General features: G+C 40.0%; 2 protein-coding genes across 2 annotated transcripts; both read right to left on the bottom strand.

The window, feature by feature from the left end:
• Nucleotides 1-495: 495 nt before the first annotated feature.
• LOC125146994 (olfactory receptor 52D1-like) lies at nt 496-1,464 on the bottom strand. The gene has a single exon (XM_047823945.1). It carries the CDS (start codon nt 1,450-1,452, stop codon nt 496-498), a length of 957 nt encoding a protein of 318 aa, XP_047679901.1. The 5' UTR covers nt 1,453-1,464.
• An 11,738-nt stretch (nt 1,465-13,202) lies between these two features.
• LOC125146992 (olfactory receptor 52D1-like) lies at nt 13,203-14,159 on the bottom strand. The gene has a single exon (XM_047823943.1). The coding sequence runs from the start codon at nt 14,157-14,159 to the stop codon at nt 13,203-13,205; it is 957 nt and encodes a 318-aa protein (XP_047679899.1).
• Between the last annotated feature and the right edge of the window lie 4,374 nt (nt 14,160-18,533).

Raw genomic sequence — 18,533 nt, 5'->3', positions numbered from 1 at the left:
CATAGAAGAATTTAGCAACAGGCTCAAAGCACAAAAGTAGTGAATGGAGAAACAAGTTTTCAAACCCAAGCACTCTGATTACACCATTTGTGCTCTTATGCTCTTAATCACTGCTCAGAGTTTTGAAGCTCAGATTCAGATTCATTCCAAATGTGCTGTTTTTGTTGTTATTCTACTTCATTGCCCAGTAGAATATTTCTACAATGAGAAGCAGTGTGAACTACAGATAGAGATGCATTGCTTCCTGGTAAATTATACTCCCTGTTTAGATGACAGAAAAAAATATAATCTCATTCTCGGCAATTCAGAATTGCTAAAGGGGGATATTCAGTGTAATCCTTAACATGTCCAAATATTCTGGCCATTCCCTTTTTTCCAGTGCTTCCTTATAAGTTATTATCCTTCTCATATCAAAGGCTTCCACACATACACATGCATCCAGACAATTATCAGATCTATTTAGCAGTCTTGTCATCTCCAACCACTGGTCAGAACTCACAATGAGACGTTCCTCATATGTAGCAGCCTCAGAAGTCGGCTCCGAATCTCCTTGGTCCTAGCCCCATAGATGATCGGGTTGAGCACAGGAGGCACCAGCACATACAGGTTGGCCAGAAAAATGTGCACATTCTTGGGGACTCGGTGCTGGCCAAAGCGGTGGGTGAGGAAGGAGAAGAAGGCAGGAATGTAGAAGACCAGGATGACCCCCAGGTGGGAGCCACAGGTACTCAGAGCCTTGTGCCTGGCATCTTGAGATGGAAGGCGGAAGACAGCATGGAGGATAAAGCCGTAGGAAATGGCAATGAGGATGGCATCCAGACCCATGGCCAGCAGGGCTACAGTCAGCCCATAGACAATATTGACAGTGATGTTGGCACAGGCCAGGCGAGCGATGCCCATGTGCTCACAGTATGTGTGGGCCATGACATGGTGACCACAGTAAGGCAGTCGCCTCAACAAGAAGATGAACGGGGACACAATGGCCACACTACGGCACAGCCCAGCAAGGCCAATTTTGCCTATGACTGTATGGTTGAGAATGGTTGTGTATCTCAGTGGGTTGCAGATTGCCACATAGCGATCAAAGGCCATGGCAAGAAGAACTAAAGACTCCAGGGTATAGATAGAATGGACACAAAACATCTGGGCCAGGCATCCACCAAAGGAAATCTCTCCAGCATGAAGCCACAAAATGGCCAGCATCTTGGGGACAGTGACAGAGCTGAGAGCCAGATCGGTGAGTGAGAGAAGGCACAGGAAGAGGTACATGGGTGCATGAAGAGCACTGTCTGTCACAATGACCAGGATGAGGGCAGCATTCCCAGCCAGTGCTACCAGATACATGGCGCAGAAGGGGATGGCGATCCAGACGTGGGCCCACTCCAGCCCTGGGATGCCCGTCAGGATGAGTGTGCCTGGGAGACTGTCATCACTGATGTTGGAAGCAGGCATTCTGCTTGGTAAATAAAGGCCTTTATCCAAGGGGTAATGGAATGCCTTCCCTGTAACATCATTCACATAAAATGATGAACTTTCTGTGAAATAATCTTTTTAGGTAAGAAAAATATTTACTGTTATTAACTTGTTCAAATATCTTGAAAGATTCTATCGCATACAGTCTGCTGTTTTTTCTTTCTGTTAATTCTTGTACTTGTCAATCATGTTTTGAGTTCCATATTCCAAAGTATTTAAGAATATTTCCAAGCTGATCCTTCACGACTTACCTCCTACACATCCTGTCCAGCATTTTTTAACATTTAGTTGACTCACATTGATGGTTGTTCCTTGACTCTCTCGTTCATGCCTTTTCCATGCCTATGGAGTCTTCTGTCTTTATTTTCCCCTTCTCTTTTTTCTACGCTTCAGTGAAAGTTTTTCTGGATTCCAGATGCCATAACTTTCTTCTGCTCCTTAATGGTCTTTTAATTTTTGATGCTTCAAATAGTTTACAAAATCCTGTTGGCTGAGATCATGCTTTTATGAAATTATATACTCTACACTGATCATGCCTGTGTCTGGATCTAGACATTTTGATCAATGTTCACTAAAGACTCAATTTTGATAACTTTAGTAAGATACCACTGACTTTGAAAATTCATAATATAATAATACAATCTATATTTTCTGTATTTGTAATGTATCTTCATATATATACAGTACACAACTTCATTTTATATCTCACCTCGAATGCTTATAAAGAGGCTAGGCCACCTAAATATGTTTACAATTCTCATGATTGAGTGTCTACGGTGGTTTGAGTATTTGTCAGGGTATGATAGAAGAAAGCAAGTGACATCAAACATTGTAGCTGAGAGAAGGCACTCCCTACTGTGGCAAAGCCAACCTGCATGCCTCCCAGTGAGATGGCTGGATACTGAGGCTAGATCAGAACACCAAGTGCTGAAAAGGCAGATTAAGGGAGAAAATGGAGTGTCCTGGGGTTATTCACAGAAAAGATATTCTGATAAGGAATCTGGTTTTGTTGTAAAAGGCTAACTAATTTTAAAAGCACATCACCTACTGAAAGGAAAACTATGTAGGATATTGAGAAACTTGAATTTTAGACTGGATTCTCTAACAAAACTGATGTGTGATTTTGAACAAATCTTCCATTTCTTTGGGAAGTTTTAATTTAAAAAACCAATGACTCTAGACATTCTTTCCTCTGAGGTCTGCTCATTATGTGGCATTGGAAAAATATGACAATCTTTTTGGGACTTCTTTTTTCCATCTCTAAATTTGAAATGGCATCATGTGATTTATTACCTTAACAAAATTTATGGTTAAGCAAAAAGTAATATTCATGAGATTTATAATTTTGACACCCCAAATAATCACCCCCCCTTTTTTTCAACTTCTTTATTTCCTAACAGCCCTCTGGATAAAATAGAGTATAATCATCATTTGCACCCCTAATCAGTGGGAAGACAAAGTCCAGAGAAGTAAACTGATGTCATCCACATCACAAAGCATGTTAATTGCACAACTGAAATGAGGGGTCCTGATTTATGCGTCCTGATTCAGAGTTTCAAGTTTTACTTTAACTGAATGTGCATAAATGTGACCAATATCTGAAATCCTATGTTTTTCAAACAAGGCACTTTGTCTAATATCAATTCATAAGGCTGTAATCACTTTATTTGTTACCTGACTAAGAAAGAGGTAAAGAGAATTAGGGAGCCTCTCCTGTTTGCACAGACTCTTTCACTGATGACCTCAACTGGCCCTGGGCTCAGCCTTGACATGAGCCTTGTCACTAGAGGAGAGAGGCTTAAATGGTGGAGGGCAGAGAGCTCTCTTTCTCTTCCCCTCTGTGGGGTTATTTGTAGAGAGTGTATTGTAAGCCCTGGGAAAGTGAATGGGGTAATTGCTGAAACATCAGCGATGTTCTGGTCTCAAGGCTGTAGAATGCCACGGCACCGTGAGAACAGAGCCCCAAGATCCCCCACCCCAGGAGCCCGTCAGGGGACAGACCCACTGTAATTGCCTAGCAGTCCTTGAAACTGCACACCTTCCCTGCATGCTTTCAGGTAAACACCAGATGTGTGTTTGGTCTATGTCTGGAGGCTCTTTGTGTTTTCCTCCCAGACTGTAACATTGTTTGATGTTTATACCTGGCGAACATAAAATAAAGACTATGTGCAGTTTGCTGCTTTTGCTGCTGCTGCTGTTTCTCTGGCAGGGGCAGCCCTGCACATCCGCTCAGTCTAAGTGTCTGAGAACTTTATCTTCAGTGCGTGGCTACACCCTCTCTTCCCAGGCTATTCTTGCCCCTGAAGGAAGTTTTTAAGTGGTTATTATGAGATAGTGGTACTCTGTGATATTCTGGGTTGTGAAGACCAGAAAAACTGTGGTTACGGAAGAATTGGATTTATTCCCCCCTTAGGAAGCAATGGGTAAGATATTGAGGTAGTGCCACTCTGGTCCACAATAGGGGCCTTCTCCCCAAATTGTCCCAGGGTCTTGTCCTTAAGTCCTCTCTCTGACCTAGACCTCAATTAGTTAACTCTGTGTTCTTTCCTTGAACATGGTTGCTGGAATCTGATTTCAAGACCGAACCTCTGGGTAGACACACACTTGCAGGCGGGGCATGCTGAGGTTGGAGCTGTGTTGGAGATGTCATGAGTGTGAGGCTGTGTGGACAGCTCGTCCAGGGACAGCTTGTGCCGGAGGTGTGTATCTGGTTTTACAGGAAAGGAGGTAAAAGCTGTGTTTCTGTGCAAGTTTGGGTGGGTGTGGGATGAGGGAGCAGAGGGGGCTGAATGTGTAATCTGGGTTGAAGTAGCTGATCTTTCTCTCACCTGAGTTTTCTGGGCTCAGTGAATGTCTTCGGCTCAGCTCTATGGCCCAGCCTCCTCTGGTCAGCGGGCTTGATAAGTGAGCTTATTTATTGACTCTGTCTGTGATGCTCAGGAGTGTAAAGCAAAGTGGCGACCTCCAGGGACTTGGTCCATGAAACACACTTTGAGAAAGAGAACAAGAAGGGGGGTGGGTGATAAAATGAGGAAGAAATAAGGAAGGAGAATCTTCTTTGATGACTTTGCCAGGAAAGTGGAAATGAAACATCCGGTATACTTTGTTTTATGTTTTATCCTTTCCTCTCATCGCTCTGTTTCTCTTTTCTTTCCTTGTCTCCTTGATTTCTTCTCTTCTCTTTATTTCTGTGTGTCTTCTTGAACTCCCTCTCACTGTGAATATACCAAAATTCCATGCTCATGGGAAGCAAATAAGGGTGGCAGGTACATACATGCATCACTGTACCATATGTTCACTTACAAAATGCAAGTTCAAAGATCGAATTGCCAAGAATTTTATTATGATGACAGCAGAGCTTTAAGGAGAGCACAAGACCCTTCTGAGCCTGGGCACTGTGCAACTGTCCTCTGCCCCACTCATTAGCCTTGAAGCTGGGCCTGGCAGGAAATGATATCAGTGTTCTAGGTAGATCCTCTCAGATTGCTTAACTCAGCCATCTCTCTGGTCCCCGCGCCAAGGATTCCCTCTGTGAAAGCCCTTTCCAGGATTAACTGTATTTTCTCCCATAACTTAAGAGTAATCTATTCTCTTCCCTTGTAACAAGCTTTCTCCTCTCAAATTATTTCACTGTAATGGTCTTCAATCTTTTCATATGGGAAATTCCTAAAAGAATTTTCAAAACACTGCATTGCCTTCATACTCTATTTTTTTTTACTTTTAAACATTTTTTAATGTTTATTTATTTTTGAGAGAAGAGAGAGAGAGAGTAAGCATGAGTGGGGGAGGTGGAGAGAGAGAGGGAGACACAGAATCTGAAGCAGGCTCCAGGCTCTGAGCTGTCAGCACAGAGCCCAACAAGGCTTGAACTCAGGAGCTGTGCGATCATGACCTGAGGTGAAGTCGGACGCCCAACCGACTGAGCCACCTAGGCACCCCAATTCCCTTCATACTTTAAGTTGACTCTAAGATTTATCATTAGAAGTTTAAAGTGTAGAAAAAGATGTAATTTCTATTATAATGTAAATATTGGCATTTAAAAATAAAAGCCCCTTAGGACACTTTTTAATTTATCCTATGGAAACGTTATGCCCTAGAAGTTTACAACTCAACATTGCCCATTTAAAAGTATATGAACAAGCTTTTCTTACTGTCAGAAATTCGAAATTATTGCTCTGTCTCTTTGAAGTTGGTCCATTTTCCCACATGTGTGTTTTTGCTTGAATATCTCATTATGATAACTCATATAATTGTAATAGTACGAGGAGTTATTTTATTGACTGTAACAATAGGCTCCAAATGTTAAAATGTTTTGTTATAACAATCATTGTAATAATATATTAATAAAAACAATATAATAATCTTTATGTTTTGTAAATTATAATCATAAGACTAATTTGTTTTGGACATTGTATTCCTTAATGAGGTGGATGGAGTTTTGCTTTTTTCCAAATTACCTCATGTATTCACAAGTCAATATTGATTCAATGAAGTGGGGTTCATGCTTAGCTATTCTCAATTTTACTTTTATAAAAGTAAGCTGGGAGAACCCTTGGTTATGTAAGTAACTTAGTTGGGAGTGGAGGGAGTTTTGTTTCTGTGTTGTGGCAATTAAGCCACATACATACATAATTGAGAGTAACTGCTGTAATCAGCAATGGTCCTAAGAGGAGGTTCTGGCAAAGGAGAGTGACTTCATAGTGGGTACTCTGAAGAGGGATTCCAGCCAGGCAGCGCTGGTATACATGAGGGACATGATGAAGTTGGTTCAAAGTAAGGGGCAATTTAAAATTGCCACTTGGAGCCTACTGTTTCTATTAGAATCAATTGCTATATCCAATGAAAACAGCAGATGCTTGGGTGACACTGACAGGAACAGAGTGTGCATAGGATAATCAAATCCCCTAGCCTTGACCCAGCTTTCTAATCGGCCTCTACTGCCCTCTACTGGCAGAGTCTAACAGCCAGCCAGCAGGTGGAGGGAAAGTGTGGTCCCAACCTAGGCATCCCCAAGCAGAGCACAGAAGGGTTTGAAGCTGAGAGACAATGGCTTAGCAATTAACACAAAAAACCCTGTGACTCATATTTGTGCATGCATGTGTTATAAACTATATAAACTGGGGGACTGAGTATATATAAATCACATATAAAAATCAAAATCCACTTGTTTTGCTATATCTTACAATAAGTATTTATTATTAAATGTAAGAGAAACATGTATCCTTAAGAAAACAGGAAACATTTCATAAGATTAAATAATTTTAGGATTGAGTATAACTCAAAAATATTTTATAATATTTATAAAAATAGTGTTTAATTGAATAATGCATAACTTTTCTAATGCACATCTTCACTACAACCAATCCCATATACACATGACTTAATTTTTTCATGTTTAAAAGTCATGTAGTGAATTTTGAAAAATATAATAGTTCATTAAAAATGTCAGTTTATTTACAAATACTAAATGTAATAAGTCACCCATTTGGAATTATTATTCTTTCTCATTAGCAAAATAATCTAATAATATATATTTAATTACGATTGCAAAAACGACCTGAAGTTAAACATGTGAAAAAAGCAATCCTTACTTTTTGAATCTTTCTTTAATTTTCTTTCGTGTAACTCCCCACTAAGAACTATGACTTATTTAGCTTTAGATCGGGGAGGAAAGACACAACACGATTCCCACTGCCCTGCTGATTTTTTAATAGTATATTTATATTCAGAATATACAAACACTGCCCAAATACTCTGATCCAAAATCATACGTGGCTCTAAAATAAATATGCATAACCAGACACAGCAAGCGGTAGTCAAGTGCATGGTGATTTAATGACTCATGAAGAGGACTTGCCTCTATATCCAGAATTGAAATTGTTCCCTTGCATGATGCCTAGAAGAGACAGAGGACTGGATGAGAAAAGTAGGCTTGAAGTATAAATGATTTTAAGAACACAGAATTTTTTCCACTATGCAATCATAATCCTAACAGAGCAAGAATGATAAAAACTAATCTCTTCCCACCAGAGATTGTTTGTCTGGCAGGGGAGGATTTGTCCTTCCTTCAGGATAGCTCTCTGGCTCCTAACCTGGATAAATCTCACCATGCAGCCCCTCTGCTTCTATTTCTCGTAATGGGGGAACACTGTAGTGATCTGTTGGGGCTGCTGTGACAGAGTGCCATAGGCTGGATGGTTCAAACAATGGTCATTCATTTTCTCACTGTTCTGGACTCTAGAAAGTCCAAGAGAAAGGTCAGGTAGGCTTCAATTTCTGGTGAAGACTCTCTTCCTGGCTTGCAGACAGTACTCTGTCTTCACTTCACCTTTCCTCTGAGCATGAGCAGAGAGAGGGAGCTTCTCTGGTGCCTTTCTTAGAAAGACACTAATCCTATCAGCCTAGAGCCCAAACTTTATGACCTCATTTAACTTTAATTACCTCCTGAAATGCTGTCTTCCAACACATTTACATTGGGGGTTAGAACTTCAACATATGAGGGTTATTTTATTTTATTTTATTTTGTTTTATTTTTGGTGGCATACAATCATCTATAAAATACTATGAATAAAACTCATAACCATCCACAAATTAACACAATGAATGAGGAATATCTCTGTCCTCAAACCTTAGCTTTATCCAGCAATCATTCTGCCTGCTCTGATTAATTGCCTGTATTTCCCCACTAGGGGTCATCTCAAAAATTCATTGCACCTTTGGAATTGTCTGACTTATACTCAGGATGTAGAATATTTAGGGTTTGGTGACTACTGAAGTGGATATGGGGAATGAATGAAAAAAATACGTGCAAAGAACACTTGCTCTGGATTAGACAGTATAATTGTTAATTTTATGTGTTCTCTTGACTGGTTCCCATGGATACTGGATTGATGGCTTAACAGTTTTCTATGTGTGCTTCTTAGAGTGTTTCTGGATGAAATTGGCATTTGAATTGGTGGACTCAATAAAGCAGATGTCATCCCCAACATCTGTGAACATAATCCCAACCAATGAAGGCCTGAATAGAGAAAAATTAAGAGGAAGAAAAGCCTAGGTGCTTCCTCTGTTTGCTTCAGGTGGAACATCATCTTTTCTGGTTCTTGGTACTCCTGATTCTGGGGCCCTCAGAAGTGGACTAGAATCTCTACCTTTAGCTGCTCTCGTTCTCAGGCCTTCAGATTTAGATAGCATTACACCACCAGCTCCCCAGGGTTTCCATCTTGCACATGACAAATCATGGGACTTTTCAGCCTCTACAATAATGTGAACAAGAGTCAATTCCTTATAATAAATCCATTTGTTTATCTATCTATCTCTCCCTCTACTATCTATCTAATCATCCTATTGATTCTTCCTCTTCAGAGAAGCCGAAGTAATACTGATCAGCTACACAAATACAAAAAAAAAATCATGTCATTTATTGAGAAAAGTACTAGAAAAAACAAGTTTACATTCATATTTGGCACATGTTGACTTTTGAATTATATGAAGAGTCCAACTATAAATGTCAAACTATTACTTGAAAAGTAATTATAAATTATAACTAAAGATGTAACTTTGAAATCTCATGTTTTCCAAGATCATCCGGCGAGAATACACAGATCCAACATTGAAGCAGGCTGAGAAAGAGCATGGAGAATGTTAGTATTTAGGAGACAAAATAGGAGAAACATTTGTAATGGAAACTGAAGAAAGGTAAACATGGAAATAGGAGGAGGACCAAAGAAGTGTGGCAGTTAGTAATCCAAGAAAGGAAACACAATCAAGAAATCTGGAACAATCAACTGTCAGTCTCACAAGTGAAAATCCAGCACAAACAGTAATGGTGAGGTCAGCAGTGAGAGTGGACACACAGTTTTATGGTACAATATTACTAAAATATTGTCCATGAGGGAGTGAATGAATCCCAGGAAAGAAGACATAAAGGAATCCTATGGCAAATAAGCATGACCTTGAGCAACAGATGGTATAGCAACTTGCACTAGGCTATAATATACACACTTCTTTTACTGCCCAATAACGGAAGAAGATTAAGTATTCTAGCCAAAAATCAATAGGTAGAAGTAGAGAGATGAGTTAAGACTGAGACCTGAAGGATGATTCACACCTCGGTCGTTACCCAATTTTGAAAGAAGGATAATGTGTATGCTTTGATGAATTCACAAGGAATATTTGGATTTTAGAGGGATCACTCTGTCAGCCAAGGGAAGAAATTGATGCATTCTGGCAGAGATGTGTAGGGAAAAATTAGGAGATTGCTTTGGTAATTCAGATGCCAAAAATCTACACTTGGGCAGCTATGGTATAAATGAAGGGGCAGGAACGTTTGTAGAAAGGCTATGAAACTTGACAACTAAATGTACACGGGGATGAGAGTAAATAGTCAAAGAGGAGTGGAAGATTTGAAACCAGGGCTGAGAATAGCAGTGCCCTTAGGAGAAAAGTGACAGGAAGATATATGCACATTTGCCTGTCCATCTGTGAAGTCAGAAGTTCCCTTCTCAGTCCAGAATTTCTGCCTAAGAACATCCACAACTGACAGGAGACAAGTTCTCTAATCTCTACCCTGTCTGTCCTATCATTGTCCCACAAAGGGAGTAGATGATGGTGAAGGAAAATAATATCTAACTCCTGCCATCTTGAAACCTAAGTAAATAGGGGCGCCTGGGTGGCGCAGTCGGTTAAGCGTCCGACTTCAGCCAGGTCACGATCTCGCACTCCGTGAGTTCGAGCCCCGCGTCAGGCTCTGGGCTGATGGCTCAGAGCCTGGAGCCTGTTTCCGATTCTGTGTCTCCCTCTCTCTCTGCCCCTCCCCGGTTCATTCCCTGTCTCTCTCTGTCCCAAAAATAAATAAAAACGTTGAAAAAAAAATTAAAAAAAAAAAAAAGAAACCTAAGTAAATAATCCATAAGATACTCACAACTGCACAATGAGGAGGTTTGCAAGATATTTCTCTTCCTAAGGATGAGGAAACTAAGGTTTCAATCGTTGTTTAGATACCATCATCTACTTGATAAGTGGCTGACCTAGTATTCATAACAGGTCTGATCCAAAAACCACTTCCTCCCTTTTCCCTAATGGTTTTTTTTTTTTTTTTTGGCTCACATGTCTTCCCCAGCAAAGAAATAATACGGAGAATGGTGGTGACATCTATGAAAATGGCAGAGTAAGGACCTTGGAAATTTTCTTCTAACATTGAAACAATGAGAAAATGGGCAAAAATGGTCTGAATCAACTTGTTCAGAATTCTAGACATTAAAGCAAGGTTTACATCTATTCAGGGAGATTGTATTTAGGAAAAATGATTGAATTTTGGGTAATATCAGTGGCTTTGTGTCATTCTAATATACTTTAATTCCCATTCCCTTAAAAAAAACCAACCAGAGTGCGCAGTGAAAACCAATAACCTGGTGACATCTAGAGGGAGCAGATTGGAGCTGGACTTCTTTCAAAATCTCCTTTCCTGAAAATTGTCCTTATTTGGTCTGTCTGATACTTCCTGTGAGGACCATTCTTGCAAGGCTGTCTCTATTTGATGTGGTCCTTATCTCTCTTAATGCAAACATCCTTTTTTCATATGGATAATTGTCAAAAATAATTAAAGGCAATCAGTTAACATTGCAGCTTCCTATGATAGTGGGTAACACTTCAGGAAAGTAATAAATTAACTAAAAAGCTAAAAAGGAAAAGTTGAATAATGAGATATTTACAGGAGCTTTCAATATTTTTAACATATCCCTGAAGTATACAAGGCCATGTGCATGTCAGGGCTCTGCACATGCCCAGGACTATCTGAGAAAGCTGTCAGACCTCATCCCTGGCTCACCTTGAGACTGTGGACAAGCAAGTCTCACTATGGGCATAGAGGCCCATAGTGAATGGCTAAGTGTTGGATTTGTGCTCTATCACGCGTATAGATTTCTGAGCAAAGACAAAGAGTTACTGCTTCTAGGTATGTTAGGAAATCTCTTTCCAATTATTAGCTGACCCCTGAAATAACTCAGCAGAGACATCAGTCGCTACACCTAATAAACAATTGATGTTACAAAATTAATTCAGAAAATCACTAAGCAAATGCTAATCACAATAACAACAACAAAGAGCAACAAAAACAAATTCTAGGGAAAGTGGAAAATGTGATTCACAGCGTTGTGCATGATATTATTTAAAATGTCTAGTTTTCATCAGGTTATGGGTCATCAAAAGAAACAAATGGCTCATACACAGGAAAAAATGACAAGAGAAACTGTCCCCAGGTAATCCAAAATATTGGACTTAATAAACCATGCTTTAAATCAGCTATTTTAAATATACTCAATGAACTAAAGGAACTTGTGATAGTGATAATATCAGTAAAGAGATAATAACTATTTTTTAAAAATCATACGTGAAGTCTGGAGTTACAAAATACTATAATTGAAACTAAAAAAAAACTTACCCTAAGGCTCAACAGTACATTTGACAGTACAGAAGAAAGAAAGACCTAACATGAATATTGGTCAATGGAGATTATTCAGTCTGAGTAACTGAAAGAAAAAGAAGGAAGGAAAGTCAGCAGAAGTTCAGGGACTTACGAGACATCATCAAGAACGCTAACATATATGTATGAACGTATGAAAGGAGCAGAATGGACAGAGAGAAAGAAAAAGAAGGAATATTTGAAGAAATAACAGTTAAACTCTCCCAATCTGGTGAACAATTTTAATTAACAGAATCACAACAAACTTCAAGTATGATAAATTTAAAAGATATATTTAGTTACTAAAATGAACAAGGGTTATGCAGAAAGGCACTGGGACTCTGAACATCCTCTGAACATTCTGGGACTCCTGTATATCCTTAATAAGGGATAAATTTGTGGCTAAAAGAAGATGGACCTCACAATCAGAGGAGTGGATAGTAAAGGGGAGAAAACATGGTTTCAGTGAGCGCTAATTATATGCCAAGCAGTGTCTAAATTTATACAGCAGTTATATAACATCATAACAAAAATAATGTAAGATGAGATAATACAAAATTATTCTTAGATGAGTTAAAACTAAAATAATGTTTTGAGAAGTTACATAACTTTACATCTTACATTTTTTTATTGAGCATTTTATGCTTCAGGCAGTATTCTAAGTTTTATACATTCAGTCACTAATTTATTTTACCCTCACCACAACCTCAGGAGTTAGATATTATTATCCCCTTTATAGTTGACCTAAATAGGCACAGAAGGATATCGCAATAGCTCAAAACACAAAAATTAGTGAGTGGATAACTCAGTGTCAAACCCAGCCCCTCTGATTATAGTCCTTATGATCATGTGCTCTTAATCATTGCTCAAAGGTTTGGAGTTCAATTCATATTCATTTCAAATGTTCTGGTTCTTGTTTATCACTTCACCTCCCAGTAGAATAATTCTACCATGAACTATAGTATGAACTTCTGCTGGGGAAGCATTGCTTCTTGGCAAATTTTAGTCCCTACTGAGACGACAGAAAAATTTAATCTCATTCTGGGCAATTCAGAATTGATCAAGGGGCACATTCAACATCTTATTCAATGTATCCAATTTATCTGACCATTTCTCTTCCAGTGTTCCTACCATGTCACTCTGCCTCTCACATCACAGGCTTCCGTCCATGTTAAAGTTCTAAACAATCATCCTTTACCTTTATCATTTACTTTATCTTTTACCAAGTATCATTTACCGTTCTTTATCATTTCCAACAGCCGCTCAGAAGTCATACTGAGACCCTCCTCAAGTGAAGCAGTCTCAGAAGTCGGCTCCTAATCTCCTTGGTCCTAGCCCCATAGATGATCGGGTTGAGCACAGGAGGCACCAGCACGTACAGGTTGGCCAGAAAAATGTGCACATTCTTGGGGACTCGGTGCTGGCCAAAGCGGTGGGTGAGGAAGGAGAAGAAGGCAGGAATGTAGAAGACCAGGATGACCCCCAGGTGGGAGCCACAGGTACTCAGAGCCTTGTGCCTGGCATCTTGAGATGGAAGGCGGAAGACAGCATGGAGGATAAAGCCGTAGGAAATGGCAATGAGGATGGAATCCAGACCCACGGCCAACAGGGCCACAGTCAGCCCATAGACAATATTGACAGTGATGTTGGCACAGGCCAGGCGAGCGATGCCCATGTGCTCACAGTATGTGTGGGCCATGATATGGTGACCACAGTAAGGCAGTCGCTTCAGCAGGAAGATGAATGGGGAGACAACGGCTATACTACGGAGTATGCTGGCAAGGCCAATTTTGCCTATGACAGTATGGTTGAGGATGGTTGTATATCTCAGTGGGTTGCATATAGCTACGTAGCGATCAAAGGCCATGGCGAGAAGAACTGAGGACTCCAGAGCATAGATAGAATGGACACAAAACATCTGGGCCAGGCATCCACCAAAGGAAATCTCTCCAGCATGAAGCCACAAAATGGCTAATATCTTGGGCACTGTGGTGGAGCTGAGAGCCAGGTCAGTGAGCGAAAGAAGGCACAGGAAGAGGTACATGGGTGCATGAAGAGCACTGTCTGTCACAATGACCAGGATGAGGGCAGCATTCCCAACCAGCGCTACAAGATACATGGCGCAGAAGGGGATGGCGATCCAGACGTGGGCCCACTCCAGCCCTGGGATGCCCGTCAGGATGAGTGTGCCTGGGAGACTGTCGTCACTGATGTTGAAAGCAGGCATTCTGCTTGGAAATAAAGGCCCTTATCCAGGGATGATGGAATGCTTTCCCTGTAACATCAGGTGGTTGGGTCATTCACATAAAATGATGACCTTTCTGTGAAATAATCTTTTTTATGTTGAGAAAAATATTTATTGTTATTAACTTATTCAAGAATATTGAAAGACTCTATCACATATAGTCTGCTGTTTGTTTTGTTTTTTTCTGTTTGCTAATATCTGTGCTCATCAATCATGTTTTGAGGTCTATATTCCAACCACCAACCTAACTATTTAAGCATCTTTCCAATCTGATACATTATGACATATCTCCTACACATCCTATCCATCCTTTATTTGGTCAACTCACATCAACAGTTGCTCCTTGCCTCTTTCATTTATGCCTTTTCCATGCTCATGGAGTCTTTGGTTTTATTTCCCCCCTTCTCTTTTTGCTAAGCTTCAGTGAAAAATTTTCTGCCTCCTAGAAGCCCTCCCTTTCTTCTGGCCCTTAAGTTTTTTGTTTTGTTTTGTTTGTTTGTGTTTTCATCCTTCTACTACTTTACAAAATCCCGTTGGCTGAGACTATGTCTTTATGCAATTGCGACCTCCACACTGACTATGCCCATGTCTGGACCTAAACATTTTGATCAGTGTTCACTAAAGGCTCAATGTTCACGAAAGCCAATGTAACATAATATTGGCTTTTGGACTTAGGATATAATAGTTCATCCAGTTTATTTTCTGTCCAATGTGTCTACATTGATATATAATGTGTCTACATTGATATACACCACGTAACTATAGTTTCTATCTCACCATTAATGCCTAGAAAGAGATTAGGCTAACTGAATATGCTTACATATCTACAATGATTTGAGAATTCATCAGGATATAGTAGAAGAAAGCAAGACATACATGAGACATTCTAGCTGAGAGACAGCACTCTCTACTATGGCAAAGCCAGCCTGAGGTCCTGCATGCCTCCCAGTGTGATGGCTGGATACTGAGGTTAGGTCAGAATACCAAGTGCTGACAGGCAGATCTCGGGAGGAAATTGAGTGTCCTATTGTTGCTCACAATGAAGACATTTTGGAAAGGAAATTTGTTTGTCGTTGTTGTTGTTGTTGTTGTTTTTTCATTTGAGAGAGAGAGAGCGAGAGACAGCAAGCAGGGGAGAGGGGCAGAGGGAGAGAGGTAGAGGGAGAGAATCTTAAGCAGTCTCCATGCTCAGCACAGAGCCTGATACAGGGCTCCATCCCACTACCCTAGGATCATGACCTGAGAGAAAATCAAGAGTTGGACGCTTAACCAACTGAGCCACCCAGGAACCCCAGGGGAATTTGTTTTTGTTGTAGAAGTCTAGACAGTATTTTCAAATGTTCTCCCTAGTAAATATATGGTCTACTAAAAAGAAATCTGTACAGGATTCTGAGAAATTTGAATTTTAGTTCTGATTCTCTAATAAAATTGATTTGTGATTTTGAACAAATCTTCCAATTCTTTGGCCAGTCTTAATTTGGAAAAATTAGTGACTCTATAGTCACCCTCTCTTACCTATCTGCTCATTTTATGGCACTGGAACAATTCCATAACTGATTTGGGCCGTGTTTTTTTTCCATCTATAAATTTGAAATGGCATCGTGGTTTAGTATCTTCACAAAGTTTCTGGTTGAGCAAACATAATGTTCACGAGATTAAAAAAATTAGACACCCCAAACAATCACTCCATTCTTTGCCTTCTTTATTTCTGAAAAACCTTCTGGAAAAAATATAGTCATCATTTGCACCCCTAATCAATGTGAAGACAAGGTCCAGAGAAGTAAACTGATGTCATCCACATCACAAAGCGTGTTAAGTCATTAGCACAACTGAAGCACAAATGAAGCACGAAATGAGGCGCCTGATTTATATGTCCTGATTCAGAGTTTCAAGTTTTACTTCACCCAAGTGTTCATGAATCTGACCAATATCTGATTTCCTATCTCTTTCAAACAAGGCACTTTGTCTAATAACAATTCATAAGGCTGCAGTCACTTGATTCATTAATGAATATCAAAGAGATGAGGAGAATTAGGGAGCCCCTCCCGTTTGCACAGACTCTTTCACTGATGACACCAATGGATTTTCTCAGCCTTGACATGAGCCTTAACACTAAGGGAGAGAGGCTTGGATAGTGGAGGGAAGAGAGCTGGAATCACCACCATCTTATCTCCCCTCTCTTCCCAGCCTATTCTTGTCCCTTAAGGAAGATTTCATGTGGTTATGATACGATACTAGTACTCTAGACATTCTGAGATGTGGTGAGGAAAAACCTATGGTAAAATCAGAATTGGACTTTTTTCCCCCTGGGAAGTAATGGGAGAAGGATATTGAGAGAGTGTCACTCTAGTGCACAATGGGGGTGTCTTCCCAAAATTGTCCTAGAGTGTGTCCTTGTGTTTCCTTGTCTTACCTAGACCTCAGTCTGTATTCTTTCATTGAGCACAGTTGTTGGAATCTGATTTCAAGACCATACCTGTGTGGCAGACACACACTTGCAGGTGGGGCATGCTGAGGTTGGAGCTGTGCTGGAGATGTCTTGAGTGTGAGGCTGTGTGGACAGAGGGTGGTCCAGTGACAGCTTGTGCCGGAGGTGTGTATCTGAATCCACAGTGTGACTGAAGGAGGAGAAAGTTGTGTTTCTGTGCAGGTTTGGGTGGGTGTGGGATGAGGGAGCAGAGGGGGCTGAATGTGTAATCTGGGTTGAAATAGCTGATCTTTTCTCTCACCTGAGTTTTCTGGGCTCAGTGAATGTCTTCAGCTCAGCTCTATGGCCCAGCCTCTGGTCAACGGGCTTGATAAGTGAGCTTATTTATTGATTCTGTCTGTGATGCTCAGGAGTGTAAAGCAAAGTGGCGACCTCCAGGGACTTGGTCCATGAAGCACACTTTGAAAAAGAGAACAAGAAAGGGGGTGGTGAAAAAATGAGAAAGAAATAAGGAGAATCTTCCTTGACGACTTTGTCAAGAAATAGAAATGAAATGTCTGGTATACTTTGATGTTTTATCCTCCCTCTTGTCTCTCTGTATCTCTTTTCTATCCTTGTTGCCTTGGTTTCTTCTCTTCTCTTTATTTCTGTGCCTCCTGGAACTCACTTTCAATGTGAATCCACCATAATTCTATGCTTATCGGCAGCAAATAATGGTGGTGAAACATGCATACATGATTGTATTGGAGGCTTCATTTACAAAACACAAGTTCAAAGATCAAATTACCAAGAATTTCATTATGACGACAGCGGAGCTTTGAGAAAAGCACAAGGCCCTTCTGAGCATGGGCACCATGTAACTGTCCTGCTCGTTTGCCATGAAGCCAGGCCTGGTAGGAAATGACATCAGTGCTCTGGGTAGATCCTCTCAGCTCCCTAACTCCAACCATCTCTCTGCTCTCTGCACCAAGGATTCCCTCTGTCAAAGCCCTTTCCAGGATAGTTCATTTTTCTCCCATGTCTAAAAATACTCGACTCTCTCCCCTTGTAACAGATCTATCTCCTCTGAATTATTTCAATCTAGAGGTCTTCAAACATTTCATATGGAGATTTCCTAAAAGAATATTCAAAACATGATATTACCTTCTATAACTTTAACTTGACTATAAGAATTATCATTAAAAGTTTGAAGAGTAGAAAAGAATGCAATTTCTGGTATATTGTGAACTTTGCCATTTAAAAATTAAATTCCCATAGACAATATTTAATTCATCCTATGGACACTGTATGCCCTTGAAATTTGTAATTCACCACTATCCATTTAAAAGTATTTGAGCAAGTTTTTCTTAGCTGTCAGAAATTTGACATTATGCTTTTTCTGTTTGAAGTAACTCCATTTTCCCACATGTATTTTTTTGCTTGAATGTCGTTATAACTCTTCTATTCTTGTCAAAGAATAAGCAATTGCTTTATTTCCTATACACTAGTCTCAAAATGTTAAAATGTTTTATTATAACAATGATTATAAAATACATTAGTAAAATCAATATGATAATATTTAAAATTTCTGAATAATAATCATAGGGCTACTTTGTTTTGGAAATATTCCTTAATGAGGTGGATGGAGCTTTTACTTTCTTCCAAATCACCTCATGTATTCACAAGTCAATATTGATTCAATGAAGTGGGGTTCATGCTTAGTTATTCTTAATTTGATTTTGATTTTGATTTTTTTAAATGTTTTATTTATATTTTTGAGAGAGAGAGAGAGAGAGAGAAAGAGAGTGAGTAGGGGAGGGGCAGAGAAAGAAAGAGACACAGAATCAGAAGCAGGTTCCAGGCTCTGAGCTGTCAGCACAGAGCCCGACCTGGGGCTCGGGCTCATGAACCACGAGATCATGACCTAGGGAAGTTGGATGCTTAACTGA

This window comes from Prionailurus viverrinus, chromosome D1 (assembly GCF_022837055.1).
Source record: "Prionailurus viverrinus isolate Anna chromosome D1, UM_Priviv_1.0, whole genome shotgun sequence".
Classification (NCBI taxonomy): Eukaryota; Metazoa; Chordata; class Mammalia; order Carnivora; family Felidae; genus Prionailurus; species Prionailurus viverrinus.
Note: the sequence above shows the minus strand (reverse complement) of the source record. Positions and strands in the feature narration are given on the sequence as shown.

Coding starts and splice junctions, on each gene's coding strand:
- LOC125146994 (XM_047823945.1), bottom strand. CDS start 1,452: ATGCCTGCTTCCAACATCAGTGATGACAGTCTCCCAGGCACACTCATC.
- LOC125146992 (XM_047823943.1), bottom strand. CDS start 14,159: ATGCCTGCTTTCAACATCAGTGACGACAGTCTCCCAGGCACACTCATC.